The 16293-nt window shown below is 34.1% G+C and overlaps 1 protein-coding gene and 1 non-coding gene across 2 annotated transcripts in view; both read right to left on the bottom strand.

The window, feature by feature from the left end:
- The window catches only part of PTPRQ (protein tyrosine phosphatase receptor type Q), a 199313-nt gene that overhangs the window by 62338 nt on the left and 120682 nt on the right, over window positions 1–16293 (bottom strand). The window contains exons 27-30 of the mRNA XM_042990863.1: window positions 13737–13858; window positions 7921–8107; window positions 4431–4675; window positions 1886–1952 (exon numbers count right to left, since the gene is read on the bottom strand). Coding sequence (XP_042846797.1) covers window positions 1886–1952; window positions 4431–4675; window positions 7921–8107; window positions 13737–13858 — 621 coding nt within the window. The remainder of the gene's footprint in view (window positions 1–1885; window positions 1953–4430; window positions 4676–7920; window positions 8108–13736; window positions 13859–16293) is intronic.
- On the bottom strand, window positions 13238–13340 carry LOC122240642. Its single transcript, XR_006220419.1, has one exon. It is a non-coding gene; the product is annotated as a U6 spliceosomal RNA (small nuclear RNA).

The raw sequence follows: 16293 nt of genomic DNA, 5'->3' as shown, positions 1-16293 counted from the left end.
GTGCTCATTCCAACAAGTGGAAACTGTTATTATTTCATCATTTCATGTCACCGCTACCAACCATGCATATTACTAGGAAAAAATATTTCTCTAGCTCCCCACCATGGCCACCAGTACTCACATATTTTCTTTAGACAACTGATCATGAGTCTATCTGTTCTAAGGAGCGGAAAGTCAGAACTAATCATCCTCACCCCGGGATGAACAAAGCAACAGAGAGAGGAAGTTCTGCTAAAGAATTAATATAATGAGCCTATTGTTACCTGCATACTTACCGGTCTGCTACTGAATAACAAAAAGAAACTAAGATTGTATGACATACTTCTTTTATGAAGTCATTTTGTAAAATAGCCGAGGTTTTTGAAGACTCTATGTATTAGTACATTCCAAGTATGTAGTATGTCATTAAAAGCAAATCTTAATACTTTTAAATAATATTACAATTATATAAACTACCATTGATTAAAAGATAAAATTTATCAGCTTCATCTTACAGTGAATATTTCTTATTCTTAATAGAATTAGTTTCCAGGAACTGTCCTAGGGGTTTTTCAAAGATTATCTCTTTTAATCTTCACAACGATTTGTGAGGTAGGCCCCAGCATTATCTGCACTTGACAGGCTTGTAGAGGTTAAGACACTTGCCTTAAGTGAAGCAGATATCAAGTGGCCAATCGAGGATTCAGTCTCAGCAGTTCGACCCTAGACTCAGTCTAGTGCTAGAACATTTAATCACTGTGCTCTGGTGTCCTTACCAAAGACTAAGAAAAGTTACTTTTTGCTTCAGAAAGAGAAGCATTCTACTAAAGGTCCATACACTTCAGTTTTTATCTCTCTACAGGTGTTATTACAGATGCTTTGAGAGATGGCATATTTGCACATATGTTTTCAGTCTGGAAGAGAAAGTATCCTGAATGCCTGAATAGCTCTAAAATCCTCTTAACAATCTTTTTTGGCTTTCATGGATTGATTTGTGTGGTGCAGGGAGCCTCCAAATTTTAGTTATATTTTCTATAAACAATACCTGTCATAGTAATGAATTGATAGATTTACTTTATAGTCAGAACCATAAAGTTCAATATATGGTAGTTCAGTAAACGCCATTTGATCAACTGAAAATAATTTTACTTTCAAGATAAAGATCAGTCAAGGAATTTAATTAAAACTAGTCAAAGTCTAGTTATGGGTAATTGAACAATGAACTTTCAATAATATTAAGAACATAAACTAACAGAGTATAAAATTTGCCTCAGAAAACATCAAATTTAGAGGGAAAGAAATATAAGATGAATAGCAGGTGGGCACTCTCTTTATTTAAGGTGATAATTTGCATTATTATTTATACATTTTAGGTATAGCTTTAATAAGCAGTGTTTATTACTTAATGTATTCTTATTACTGCATATGCATCATTTACTTAATTTTTAATGTTTATTTATTTATAGTGTGGAGCCTGACACAGGGCTTGATACCACAAACTGTGAGATTGTGACCTGAGCTGAAATCAAGAGTCAGATGCTTAACGGACTGAGCCACCCAGGCACCCACATGTGCATCATTTAAAAGCTTGACTACATTCTTAACGCTAATTACAGAATTTAATTATAATTACTCTTTTATTAAGACCATAAGAGACTCTTAAATACAGAGAACAAACTGAGGGCTGCTGGCAAGGTGTTGGGTGGAGGGATGGGCTAAATGGGGGATGGGCATTAGGGAGGGCACTTGTTGGGATGAGCATTGAGTGTTCTGTAAGTGATGAATCACTAAATTCTATTCCTGGATTCATTATTACATTATATGTTAACTAACTTGGATTTAAATTTAAAAAATTATTTTTTAAAAAGAGAACAGTATTTCACAGGAAGACAGCTCATGTATGTACCTTTAATGTCCATGGTTATTCTCATCTGAACATTTGGCCCTGCACCAGCGCTATTGATCGCATAAACCTAAAGGAGAGAACCATCTTGTTACTACTTTTATTATTGTCATATGTAATTTTAAAATGTTTCCATTTTTAAAAACAACTGCATATAGTCTATTAATTATACTTTTCTTGTACTTACTCAAATGAATACAATATGTATAGGAAGAATGTTAATAATAAAGTAGTTCTTAAAACTGATTTTACAGTACTAAGTCCTGGAAACAAAGGCTGAGTGACCTAAACAGCCCTGTCCTAGTGACCAGGAAAGGATGTGGCTTCAATGTGAACCTGTAGGAGGAATAGACACAGAAAAGCCACTATGTCTATACTCCTTCATCTACTCTAACATCTGCTCCTTCTCTCTGTAGCTAGGTAACTCTGGCTTCCTTTAAATCCATATTCAAGACCCTCTTTTTTTCCCCTTCTCTGAGATGAAATCCTATTCCTTCAACCTTCTTGTTTTCCTGTATTAAATCATCCCTCTGAAAGTTGGCCTTTATGCCCTTCTTCACCCCTGCCCCAAAGTGTCCGACGCTGTAACCTGCATAATGTAGCATATACACATAAAACATTCTTGTTTGTATAGACAGAGGGTGATTCACACAAATGTGAATCCTTTCAATTAACTTTATTCTTAGGATGCTGTAGATACAGAATTTTCTTTTATTCACTTTATTTTTCTCTATAAAACAAAGACTCTATTCTTGCCCAAGTTCACTGAAAAACACAATTCAGAATATAATATGTTTATTGGAACTTATTAACTTGTTTTCTAAGTTAGTGTCCCCCTTCTACACTAGAGATACTTTGGGAATGTTTTTATTGAATTAAAACCATAATAATGTATACGATGCGGTAGATATGACAAATAAGCCAAGCCTAGACAATGTGGTTAAAAAATATCTAAAGGAGAACTTTATTGAAGTTGTAAATTTAAGAAAAGAAGTATTAAAAATGAAAAGTGATATTATGGTGCACATCATTATTTTTGCTTCTTTATGGCGTAACCCAACATTCAAGTGAGATACTAAATGAAAAGTTGGGCAACACTACTCAAATTGCATTGTACAAAGAAGTCATTTGTAAACCTGTTGAATGAAGAGATGCAGGTTTGATTCACTAGGTCGAGACAGAGGTGTACATTATACATTTCTAATAAATTCCTAGGAGTTGAGGATGCTATAAATTGCATTTTCTGAACAGAGAATTTTTTATTGCTCTTTAAATTATGAATTAATTGTACTTTGTTTCATTTCAATTTTTTTCTCTTATTCACAAAAGGCAAAACTGATGGAGCACTTGCTACTTCCCATAACTATAAATTTAATCCTTACCAAAGCCCTATAAAGAAGTCATCATTCCTATTACTGCTTTTTTCTTTCTTTCTTTTTTTGTTTCAAGTTTTTATTTAAATTCCAGTTAGTTAACACATAGTGTAATATTAGTTTCAAGAGTAGAATTTACTGTTTTCTTTCTTTCTTTCTTTCTTTCTTTCTTTCTTTCTTTCTTTCTTTCTGTCTGTCTGTCTTTCTGTCTTTCTGTCTTTCTTTTTTTAGGTAAGAAAACTGAGGTACAGAGTTGAAGCAACTGCCCAGAAACAAACCGCAGAATAAGGATATGAACCCAGATCAGTTCATTCTCTTAACCACCCTTCCTCTAACAGATCTTTCACAGTAGTGGTTCATTTAATGGGATATACAACAAGAACCCTAGCAGCACAGTGAGCGAAGGAAGAAATGAAGATATGCAGATATATAGATACAATATATACAGAGAAAAACATACATATGAATATAAATTATTAATAACAGTATTCTGATGATTACACAGTAATCATAAACAAGTGGTAGGAAAAGTAGTTTGCTAAGCTACCTGAAGGTTTAGCGTGAACACTATTTTTATTAAAAGATGATATTCAGAACCATATAATTCTATTTGAAAATTTCAAGAGATGCCACAAAAATACATTTTTGAAATAAATTATGTGTGTCTGTTTGTATGTATATAAACATACACCTATATATTCTAAAATGGATAATTTAGAATTAGGATGTAAAATACTTAGCTTTAGTAATTGTTACATGAAATGCACATGAATTTCAAACATGTAGTTACATCTGCCCTTTGCCTTTGAAATTTGCTTTTCCGTTTTCCATTTATAAGCACACATTAACAGCTTCCTTTAGGTAGAATTATCTCTTTGCATATCATTGCTCTCTTACTTTTAACATGCCTTTTCTTTCTCCTTTATTTCTGGATTTCTACTATTGTTGTAGAAACTTTTTTGTTATCTACATGTTTTCACAGTACTTGCTGTATTATAATAGGAAATAAGCAATTTCATTTCTCTGCATATTATTTTCTGTTGGCATGTCTCACACAATCCTACAACAAGATACGAGAAATCTAGTGTATACAATAAGCTTCAGTATTTTTGAATGGTGAGTTTGTAAACTGACTTTGTAAAATAGGTAAATGATTAAAAGCTATGAATGCTTACACTGATATTGTATGTATGTCCACCTTTTAGTCCTTCTAACATTGCAATGACAGATGTGTCAGTTTTCTGGATAATACTGAGGTTGTGAATCTGGACAGCAGTAGGATCATCTTCCCGGTAAACCAAAGCTTGGTATACTTGGATATTTCCATTGGGTTGAGAAGGAGGAAGAAATGTTAACTGAAATTTTGTAACTTCATCTGGTATCTTCCAAAATGTCATATTGTTAGGTGGATCGTTGGGGACTAAAATAAAATATTAAGCAGTTTTTAAAATTGTGCCCCTCTTTTTAATCTACATATACAAATTATTTGCTTAGATTTCTCTTTATAAACTATGTTACACAAACTTTTAAAACTATATATATTATGGAAACAAGCAAAATGGCTGATACACAGCAGAATCATCAACATCTATAGGTCACAGGAATCATAATGGTGATCCAGTTAGTTGGGTCATGTATTTATTTTGACTTTTACATGTATTTATTTTTATATAGAAGGCATTTATATGACTTTTTGTACCTCTTATTTAAATATAACATAGACTCACAGGACGTTGCAAAAAATGGGACATATAGTCCCCTGGAACATTCCCCCAGCTTTTTCCAGTGGTGACAACTTACCTAACTGTAGTTTAATATCAAACCTGGATATTGGCATTGGTACAGGACTCTTAATTAGACTACAGATCATATTCAGATTTCACCATTTTTTCATGCTTTCATAAATGTGTGTGCAGTTCTATGCAATTTCATTCCATGTACACATTCCTGCAATCATCACCAGAAATAAGGTACAGAACTATTCCAGCACCATAAAGAAACTTCCCCCTGGTCTCCCTTGTATTTACACTCCATGCATCCCCACAACACTAACCATTGTCCTCCAGGGTTCTGTCCTTTTAAGAAAAATAACAGAATAATGATTGAGGTCCATCAAAGTTGTTGTATGTATCAATGGTTCACTCTTTTTTTTTATTTTTATTTTTTTATTACTGAGTAGTGTTTCATTTTGTGGATACATCAAAGTTTATTTAATCACAGAAAAACATTTGGGTTGTTTCCAGTTTTTGTTATTACTAATAAACCTGCTATTAACATTCATTTACAGGTGTTTGTGTGAGCATACATTTTTAATTCTCTGTGATAACTGCCCAAGAGTATGATTGCTAGGTAATGTGCTCTAAGTACATGTTTGGTTTTATAAAAAGTGGCCAAACTATTTTTCAGTGTGGCTGTACCCTCTTTCATTCCCAGTCGCAATGAAGGGGAGAACCAGTCTCTTCGCATCTTTGCCAGAATTTGGCACCATCACCCTTTTTTATTTTTTTAAAAAATTTTTAAATGTGTTATTTATTTTTGAGACAGGAAGAGACAGAGCATGAACAGGGGAGGGTCAGAGAGAGAGAGACACAGAATCTGAAGCAGGCTCCCAGGCTCTGAGGTGTCAGCACAGAGCCCGACGCGGGGCTCAAACCCACCACTGTGAGATCATGACCTGAGCCGAAGTCGGACGCTCAACCGACTGAGCCACCCAGGTGCCCCATCCATCACCCTTTTTTAAATTACTATTTTATCTGTTGTAGTAGATGCACAGCGATAGCTCATTGTGGTCCTAATTTGCATTTCCTTAATAGCTAGTGGTGTTGAAAATCTATCTTATCGTGAGTTTAGTTGCCCACTCTATCTCCTTTGTTGTGAAATGTCTCTTCATGTCTTTTGCCAATTTATAATTGGACCTCTTTTAAGTGTTGAGTTTTGAGAGTTCTTTATATATTTTAGATATTCCATTTTATTTGTGATAAAAATTAGCCTAACATATAGCAGCTAAGTATCAGCAAACTATCATGAAAGAAAATGATACACGTGAAGATAAAATTAACTTATGAATAAAGTAATTAGTTCTTGCTGCATAATTAGTGTGCTTTATACAAGTGACTGATTGCATGAATTATCTACTTTGACCAAATTGAAATGGACATATCTTCCACACTAAGTGAAGGAATTCCTATGAAGAAGGCTGTTAATACTTGACTGTCAATAGTTCAGATGCTTAAGCTTTATTATCTTTATTTATTACTTATCATCTGGCAAATATCTCTATAGATAGTGCCCTGTAGCAGGCAAAAAAACAAGCAAATACATAACAGTGAGGAAAAAAAGAGAAACAAATAAACATGTTATAGTGCCAAATATCACACTTTAAGTGGAAAAATGCATAACTAAAGTAAAAATTAAATCGGCTCAAGACTTATTTTCACATTTGCTTGTATACATTTATATGATATAAAAATATTTTAATAAGAGACTTCTCTAAAAATCAGATCAGTTTTAAGGTTGGATAAGTGAAATAATTCTCTGAATGTTGGAAAGAATTTCTTATTCTCCAAATATCCTTTATTTTACACCTCAAATTCTACTCTTAGAGGTTTAGTAGTAATTTATTAAACTACAAAATTTTTGGGAGAGGTAGCACATTAAGATCTGACAATCAGTGCTTTATGGTATGAGTGGGAATAAATTCAGCAACATCTTTTCTCACAGGTAGGATGAGGGAGAAGTGTAAAAGTATCATAAAAAATAGATATCTGGAATATATGTGGCAGCAAAATGGAAACATGAAATTTTAGGTGCTGAGGATAAGATGTTATCTTTTAACGTAGAACCATAATTTTATAGACAATAGAGTATATAACACAATGAAAAGACTAGCTAAAAAACATTTTTTACCTCCTATACTTACCTTATAGATAGCAACAAAAAAACTATAGCAACACATCCCTTCATGTGCTCTTTCCAAAGATATATCTGGTGGCAAAGAACATCAGGAGTCTGAAGGAGGACAGGGCAAGCAAGTTCTGGGAAGCTGACTTTCCACACTTAATTCCTATTGGTTATAATCTTATTCATTCAGACCCTGTTTGGAGGAACTTGAGGAAATCTGTATGATCTGTATGGATTCTGACATTTATTAAATAGGTTATATAATAAAACATGTCATTTGATTAGGTTAAGAAAACAGATATGGTAAGCATGACCTGGATTCTAATTTTGAATTCCAGATACATAATGATAGAGTATTATCACTTTCATGTGCATTTAAGTCATAGACAGAAATAATTAACGGACAGAATTTTACATGAGGCATTAGTGGCCATAGACTGCTGGAAAATAGGCAAGGTAACTCAATTTCTGAAATATTTAGTGTTTAAATAAGTATAAAAAGTAGAATTCAGTACATTATCATGAGCTAATTTGTTTGTATTTCCAAGAACTGATTATTCTCCACAACTCCACTATGCCTAAAAAACGTAAACAGAAAACTTCACTTTTGTCAATTACAGTGGATCACTCAATTTTATATTTTGTATTTCATACACTTTAAAAATTTCTTGTGACATGTATCCTTTTTTAGGGGGTGGTGTGAGAAACTCTAAGAAACACATTTAAATCTGTCCATTTTTAGCAATGATGGAAAACATGCCTCACCTGATTCTAAAGTAGTAACAATCACTTCAGCGCTTGACTTTCCTTCTACATATGCAGCACTTATGTTTCCAGTGAATGCTGTGATTACCACAGAATACCTTGTGAATATTTTCAAATCTTTAATTTCTATGGTCTTATTTTCTTCATTTGATTTGATGAAGGAAATATTAAATTCATCACTGTCTACCTATAGGAAAAAATAGCTAGTAATTAAAGGAAGCAGCACTTAAGATCCAAATCACCAAACATAATAATAAAAAGCTACATGTGGTATATTTATCTAGCCAAGATTTAAATTATTTTTTCTTACAGTCAGATTGTCCTGGGAAATCTAAAATACTACTTTAACAGTTTCCTTATAAGCAAATATTTCAACAATTGAAAGTAGAAGGAAAAAAAAATCAACCAACCACAAGTAATCAACCCCTCCAGTGAACGAGTAAGTATCATCTTGTGTCAATGAAACTCCACTTTCTACTTTAATGTCTTATAGGAGAAAGAATATAGGCTTTGGTAATCAACCATTAAGGGTTTAAATTCCAATTTGGTCACGTAATAGTTCCTGTAGCATTTGACAAGTCACTTATGTTGTCTGTGTCTTACTTTCTCTGTATGTAAAATTGGAGTACTAACATCTATTTAAACTGTTTTGTTGAGGTTTAGAAAAATAGATCTGAAGTAGCTGGCACAGAGATTTTTATATTTCTTTTGACCATGACCTACAAAAAGGAAACACAGGGGTACCTGGGTGGCTCAGGCGGTTAAGCATTCGACTTCAGCTCAGGACATGATCTCCCAGTTTGTGGGTTTGAGTCCCGTGTTGGGCTCTGTGCTGACAGCTCAGAGCCTAGAACCTGCTTCAGATTCTGTGTACACATACACACTTCTTTATCACTTAAAAAAATGTTGAGAAATACAACTTCTTTCTGAAATGCACTTTGATATTTTCTGCTCTTTTAAATTTTATTGCAGTTCATTTAAGAAATTTAGTCATGATGGCAGTTTGAAAAATTCCCATCTAGGACTATGCATGGCACTGGATAAGGACTCTATTAATTGCGGATGTTATAATTATTAGATGTGCAAAAATGAGCATCCTTAGGAGTATTAAATATAGTTGTATAGCGTGCTCAAACATACTATGTCTTTGATGGAGAGTCTGGCCTAGTCCTGCAGGGATTAAACATAGCTAAAATTTTTAGCATTAAAAAGAAGGGCCTTTCAGGGGTACCTGGGTGGCTCAGTCAGTTAAGTGTCCGAGTTGGGCTCAGGTCATGATCTCACAGTTTGTGAGTTTGAGCCCTGCATTGGGCTCTGTGCTGACAGCTCAGAGCCCGGAGTCTGCTTCAGATTCTGTGTCTCCCTCTCCCTCTGCTCCTCCCCCACTCATGCTCTGTCTCTCTCTGTCTCTCTTTGTCTCTCAAAAATAAATAAATGTTAAAAATTTTTTTAAAAAGGGCCTTTCCTGAAATGAACATCAGAAAATTTGAAATCCTATAATATGTCCTACTCTCAGGTATCTTAATTGAAGCACTTAAAACCAGACTGTACACCACACTGTTCCCATTACTAGGTTCATTTTCAACTTGACCCTCCCTTGTAACTTTGAAAGGTTTTTGTTCAAAATATTCTTCAAATGCTCTTTTCTAAGAGATTTTTAACTTAAAGAAGATGTTACTATGAGGGATGTAGAAAAAGGCTAATAAATAATATGTGTATTGCAAAGTCAAATAGATTGTTCCCACCTCAGACAGAGATTTCAAGTAAGATGCCTCATGTCTCTTAAGTGGCAGAAAACAAGTCAGCATAGCAATACCATTGACCAAGTGCATGTACTCACTGGTAGAAAGTGTGTATGATTTAGTTAGCTGTCAATATTTAAACATCACATAAAAATCTTTCCTTAAGACTAGGCTTATATTCATGCTGGGTAACAATTATCTAGAGATGACTTATAGTTGACTTCTGTAATGGGACGTAAGTGTCCAATTCATCACTACCTCATCCAGTTGGCTTCATTTTGACTGCTCATTTACGTTGCTTGACTGACCACTATACCTATCTGAACTCTGATTTTATAGAGTTTAGGTGAATTTCTCAAGATTCCATAGTTATTTAGTAGCTGAGATAGGATTTCCTTCCAAGTCTTTCAAGAATGCAGAACTCTCTACTACTACACCGGGCCTGATCATATAAAAGTAAAATTACACTATTCCAATGTCTTCCATTAAAACAGTGGATAACAATATTGAGGTAAAAATATGACATAATATGATTGTGATCTACTGTATCTTAAAAAGATACAGATACAACTTAAAAAGATACAGATACAGATCTACTCTATCTTAAATTCACTATCTTTCTTCACTAAACCTACCCTTTGTCATTGTTAATCATTACTTATCCACTTACTTGAGACTGAAACCTCAGACCTTTTTGATTCATTGTTCTCTATCAATTCCAAGCTCATATTATATTTGATCATCAATTATTATTATGAAATGTGTCCCATCATTTTTGCAGTGTGGCAGTTTTATAAGCAATGTCAGTTGTTATTTGGTTGTATTTTCTTTCTTCTTCCTGCCCCATTTGCACCCTTCCCTACCTGCTACACCTCTATTCATTCCACAATCAATTTAACCTGCTCCTGAAGTCTCTTCTGTGTTGTATGACCCTCATAATAAGAACTTTAATTACTTTGCTAGTGTATATTTAGAAAAAATTACATACTTTATACTCTGTAATTGGAGTGTAACTAGCTGTTAATACTCTGGTGTCTCACACCCTAGTGTGAGCTACTTGAGAGCGGAACTTTATGTTTTGCATCCTTATTTTGATGAAAACAAAACAAAACAAAAAATGTTTGTTATTTTGAAAAAATAAAGGGAGCAATGAACAAAGGACTATAAAATGCATTAATTTCCAGTAGTATCACCCAAGGTGATATCTGTACCATAAATCTTTAAGATTGTCAATTTTTGCTTAATTTAAGTCTCCTAGGAAAAGGGTCTTATGTCTCTGTGGCTAGTACTTGGCAAAGGTCAGGCTATAGCATAAGTCCTAAATTCAATGATATGTGTTCTTCCCTGGTGTAGAAGCCAATGATTTTTGAAGATAGATAATTATATACCCATGAAATGAGCTGCAGATAAGCTCGAAAAACAGTGACCACATGAAACTTGTTCACTTACACATAATCCAGCACTGAGCACAATGCTGGAATGTTGGATGTATTTAAAAGTATGTGTTGAATGAAAGAAAGAAAGAAGGAACTAAATGCTTAGTTCCAAGAATCCCAGGGAAACTATGAAGTGCCAGGATCTGTTTGAATACTTGCTCTTTTTGACTCAAAAGGTTTAGATGAGCATATATTTCAAGCTGGCAAATTTTATTTGCTACTTGATGGTTTTTCCTTTCTCCTGTCACACCATTATCCGCTGGTTTTAGCCAGGTCTTAACTATTGGAGAATTTATAATTTCTGTGCCTCAATTCCCCTTTATGCAAAATGAAGATAACATATTTACATCAAAATGTTAGCAAAGGAAAGGTAATGCTGTGTAACTGATATAAAAATAAGCAGTTATAACGTTATACATTCTTCTCTCTTTCTCTTGCTCATTTTTCATCTCAATAAGAATGCTAAGAGAATGAAGTTATGAATCACTTTTTAAAAAAATGTTTTATTTTCCCTTCCTTTAAGCACAATCAAAAGAGAATTGTTTTCACGAAAAATAGGTATCTTTTATTTGACCGAACACTGTGTTATCATTTTATAATTTGCTTTTAATACATAGTCCCAGAGCATTTGTCGTACATGCTGATTACTTTTGGCTAATTATGAACTAAAAGTCTTCACAAATAATGTTCTACAAAGGAAATCCCTTAAATTTTCTTTTAATCATGACAGGTCTTTTGAGATAGAAGCACTTCCATTTTAGAAATAATATAAAGACATAAGAAAAGTATAAAAGTTAAACAAAAGATAGGTAGAGATAGGCAAGAAAGGGGTAGAATTGCCCATAAATTACTCGACTTAATGCATTAGATGTCACCAGAAGAGAGGTCATCAGGTCCAGTGAAACCCAAGCAGGATGCTAACACAGTTTTTCCAATCCTCATCCTAGCTAAAACTCTGCATTATTTACATTGTTGATCATCCTATTTTAAGAGAAAGGCTTGACTCTCATTATTGGGTTTCCTTCTGTCTCGATGGCTACTCTAGTCTGGTGACTTCAGTGCCCTCTTATTTAAACGTTTGTATTCCCCAGATTCGATCTTCAGGTTAGCTGTTACAGAAGAGGTTCTTACTACATGTTCCATATTTAATCTCATCTCTTCCTATCATTTCAACTATCATACCAACACCTCCCAAATCTCCAAATTCAGGTTTCCTCTCCTGAGCTCCAGATTGATATATAATACTGCTAATACTGTCTTCATCTGAAGGTCTCCCAGGCATCTCAAACTTAGGGCATATAATACTGAATTCATTCCTTTCCTCTAAAAATTTCTTTCTCTTCACAGTTTTCCAAATAATATATCTTAAAATCATCCTCAATTATTCTTTTCACTCACCATCCACTGATTTTTTTTGCCAGATCCTGTAGATTTAAATTATTTTTCATTCTGTTGCCTCACTACATTTCCTTTGTCCTTATCTTTTCTTACCCAGTTACTCTAATAGCTTCTTGTCCCCTTGCCTAATTTTGTACTAAGATTGCTCTATCCTCTGCAGTGCAACCATGCTGATCCTATAAAATAGAAATCTATATCCCAACACTGCTTTAATTCCTCAATTGACACTCTACTGGCCTTATCATAAAACCCAAACTCTGTTACATGTTATACAGTCTGCCTCCTGATCTAGCTCCTTTTCTCAGCCCTTTTCTTGAATGCTTTCACCAGGGATTCCTGAACCACTTGCTTTTTCTTGAGTCTTACTTTTCACACTTTTATTACCATTTCTTTTTATGGTCTGCTTCAAGTATTTTTCAAAATTAAGCTCTGATGTTACCTTATTTGGGAGCTATTTCTCTTAATGTCTTCTCCCTTTTTGTATTGTGAGGTGTTTTTCACTGTATTTAAAAAAAATTTTTTTAATCTTTATTATTTATTTTTGAGAGAGAGAGAGACAGAGAGTATGAGCAGAGAAGAGGCAGAGAGAGAGGGAGACACAGAATCCGAAGCAGGCTCCAGGCTCTGAGCTGGTAGCACAGAGCCCGATGTGGGGCTCGAACCCACGAACCATGAGATCATGACCTGAGCCAAAGTTGGACGCTTAACCGACTGACCCACCCAGACACCCCTGTATTTTTTTTAAATATGAAAAACTTCATAAATTTGCATGTCACTCTTGCACAAGGGCCCTGCTAATTTTCTGCATCATTACAATTTTAGTACATACGCTGCCGAAGCAAGTATGTTTTCACTGTATTTTAAACCAATGTATTATTAATTTAATGACTGTTTATATACATCATCTATAGCCAGAGGATAAGCATAATGCTAATCATTCTAATCATACTTTATGTACATTTTTGGATCCTTACTATGTGTCTGACAATGTTTAAAGTTCTTTATGCATATTTTCTAATATAGTCCTGACAAAAATCTTTGTACCCTGGGTACTGTTATTAATCTTTATTTTACAGATGTGTATAGTGAAGAACACACAGGGTGTTTGCCTAGGTATATGCTTCAGTATGCGTTTAGGGTCTAACAGAGCTAGAATTACAATTCAAATAGCCTGATTCCAAAATGTATATTCCTAATCATTCTCTATACCGCCTTTTGCAGAAGGTAAGACATGCCTTACCGATTTGACATCAATTAGATAGAATGTTGGTCCAGTAATGGTAGCAGGTTCACTCCAGCTGATGTTGATGCTAAAAGGTGATGTTGCTACCACATACACATTTTCAGGAGGACCATCTGGAGCTATAGAAATAGAAAATCAATTACCCTGAGACATTTGAGTTAGTATTCGCTACAATACAATAATAGAAAAGGCCAGGAAAAAAGGATAGTTTTAATGAATTAATTATACATTATTTTGTAGTTCACAGCATGTTAAAGGCGTTGGCAAATTGAAAGAAGTAATTTCTTGCAATATAATTACTATACATAAACTTCCACGTGAGAGACAAATGATCATAAATATATGATTTCTGAACTCAAAACAATACTTTGACATGTAAGTCTTACTATTGCAAAATAAATCTTTTCGAATAAAAGTTTTTATTTAAAAATAGATTGCTTAAGAATATCGTTTTAGGAAAACCTGTGGAAACATGTTTGACTACAGAAAAGTGAAACTGGCACAAGGGAATTATATTTAAAATTGGGTTGCTTTTATTGTTTTCACTGAGGGAGAAACATAGGAAATAGGTTATACCAATGATATTATCACAAATGTAAACATTTCCTGCATTCATTATGATTCCAAATTCTTTAATTTGTTCTATTTGTATTACTGTTGCTTTTTTTTTAATCATGAGTGCAAAACAAGAGATAATATTTTAAGGTACTGACTACCGAAAACCCTTGTGTAAATTTTCAGTTTGCGAAACCGCTAGGAACTAGGAGGGTTAAGAAGGATTTAAGTCGCACTTGATGGGACATGCGTTGAACTAGGCACACTGTTGTGCGTATCTCTGGCCTCCTATGGCCTCTTGTCAATTCTTAGGACATTAAATGTTGGGAGATAAGTATTTCACAGTATTTCTGATTTTTAAATCCACAGGAGCAAACATTACTGAACAAATATTATTCCACAGATCCTGAGAAGGTATAAAGAAGAAGTTAAAACATACGTTTCCTCGAATAACTTATAAGAGCAAAACTGTGTTATCTTGGTCAAACAACAAAATTTCTGGACCTCAGTTTCCTCCTCAGATGCATATTTCACAGCGTTGTAAAAGAACCATGAATTCAAAATGTGTGAAAGTGGCCAGTTAGTTTACTATTTGGCCCATCATTGTCAATTAGTACAATGTATTATAATAAAGGGCAAGGTTAAGATAAAGACTAATTAGAAATACAAAGAATCGACTATGAGAGGGCAAAGGGTGAAGTGGTGAGTATAGATGGAGGAGGGAGTCTAGGTAAAGTTGCACAGAGGAGATGGGAATTGAACAGGCTTTGAAAGATGAGAAGGATTTCAATAATCAGAGGAGCAGGTTTAGGGGCACTTCTTTGCTAAAAGGATCACAGCCAAAGCCACAAAGACATAAACAGCAGGGTCCACAGACAGATAGAATTTTATCACTGTATAATTGCTTTCCTTGGTAATCTTATGTTTATTATTTTATACATTCAAAATTTATCCTAGGAAGGGGTCCACACACTTCATCAGACTGCTGAAGGAATCTATGGTACAAAAAAGATTCAGAATCCCTAAATTCAAGGAATACAGATTATTATAGAGAGACGTGTTCGTGGAGCAATATAGCAGGGAACAAACCTCAAGTAGTCCTTTGGGAACTAAGACAGGTTATTAAAATAAATGTGAAGCTCATTCTTTAAATAATAGATTGTCATTGAAAGTTTTGGAAAAAGGAATGATTTTTCTAGTGATTTAGGAAGAAAACTCAGGTAGCTATGAAAAAGGTAAGTGCTCTGAAGAACTGAGCCCAGAGAGGCTATTTCCAAAAAGCCAGATGAGATGGGATGAGATCCTAAATTAGGATAGTGGCACTAGGCATAGATAGGAAGAGATGAATCCTGGAGCTATTTAGAAAATTTAATTTAAAAAAATTTGTTTTAACTTGAGGCTGATTATATGTGGATAAAAACAGACATAGAATATGCAGCAAAAACTAATTCCCATGTTAATCAGGAGAATGTTCATAGAATTCACACCAACAACATATTCAGGAACAGATAATGGTTTTGGTAGGGACAAGACTATGGAAGGAGATAATAATTTTCTATTTGTACTCATTGAGTCAGACATTCACAAGGACTGAAATGCCTCACTGACGGTTTGAAGGATAAGCCTAGAAGACAGGACCAGGATGGAAAAGTTTTGTTTTGTTTTTTTTACATTTCAGATAATTCCTTACAAATCAGGATAGCATAAACATGGCAAGCCTATCTGGTTCACGTGAGTCATATGCTCTGAAGAGAGCCAAAAGGTGTATTTCAGTATCAGATAGTTATTTAAAATGTTAATAGTAGTGGCAATTCTTTAAACTATGAATGTTTTATTAGCACTTAGAATATACTTCCAAGAGAGATATTATGTGTGGAATTTAGGTACCTGACTCAGCCCATAAAAATATATTTTAGTAGTAGCATTAAAATATTTTAAAACAGTATTCAGAAATAACAACAGAGGAATCTAGCAACCATAGCAAACCTGTATAGGGAAG

Source organism: Panthera tigris, chromosome B4, assembly GCF_018350195.1.
Source record: "Panthera tigris isolate Pti1 chromosome B4, P.tigris_Pti1_mat1.1, whole genome shotgun sequence".
NCBI classification, from domain to species: Eukaryota; Metazoa; Chordata; class Mammalia; order Carnivora; family Felidae; genus Panthera; species Panthera tigris.
This window is presented reverse-complemented; position numbering and strand designations above follow the sequence as displayed.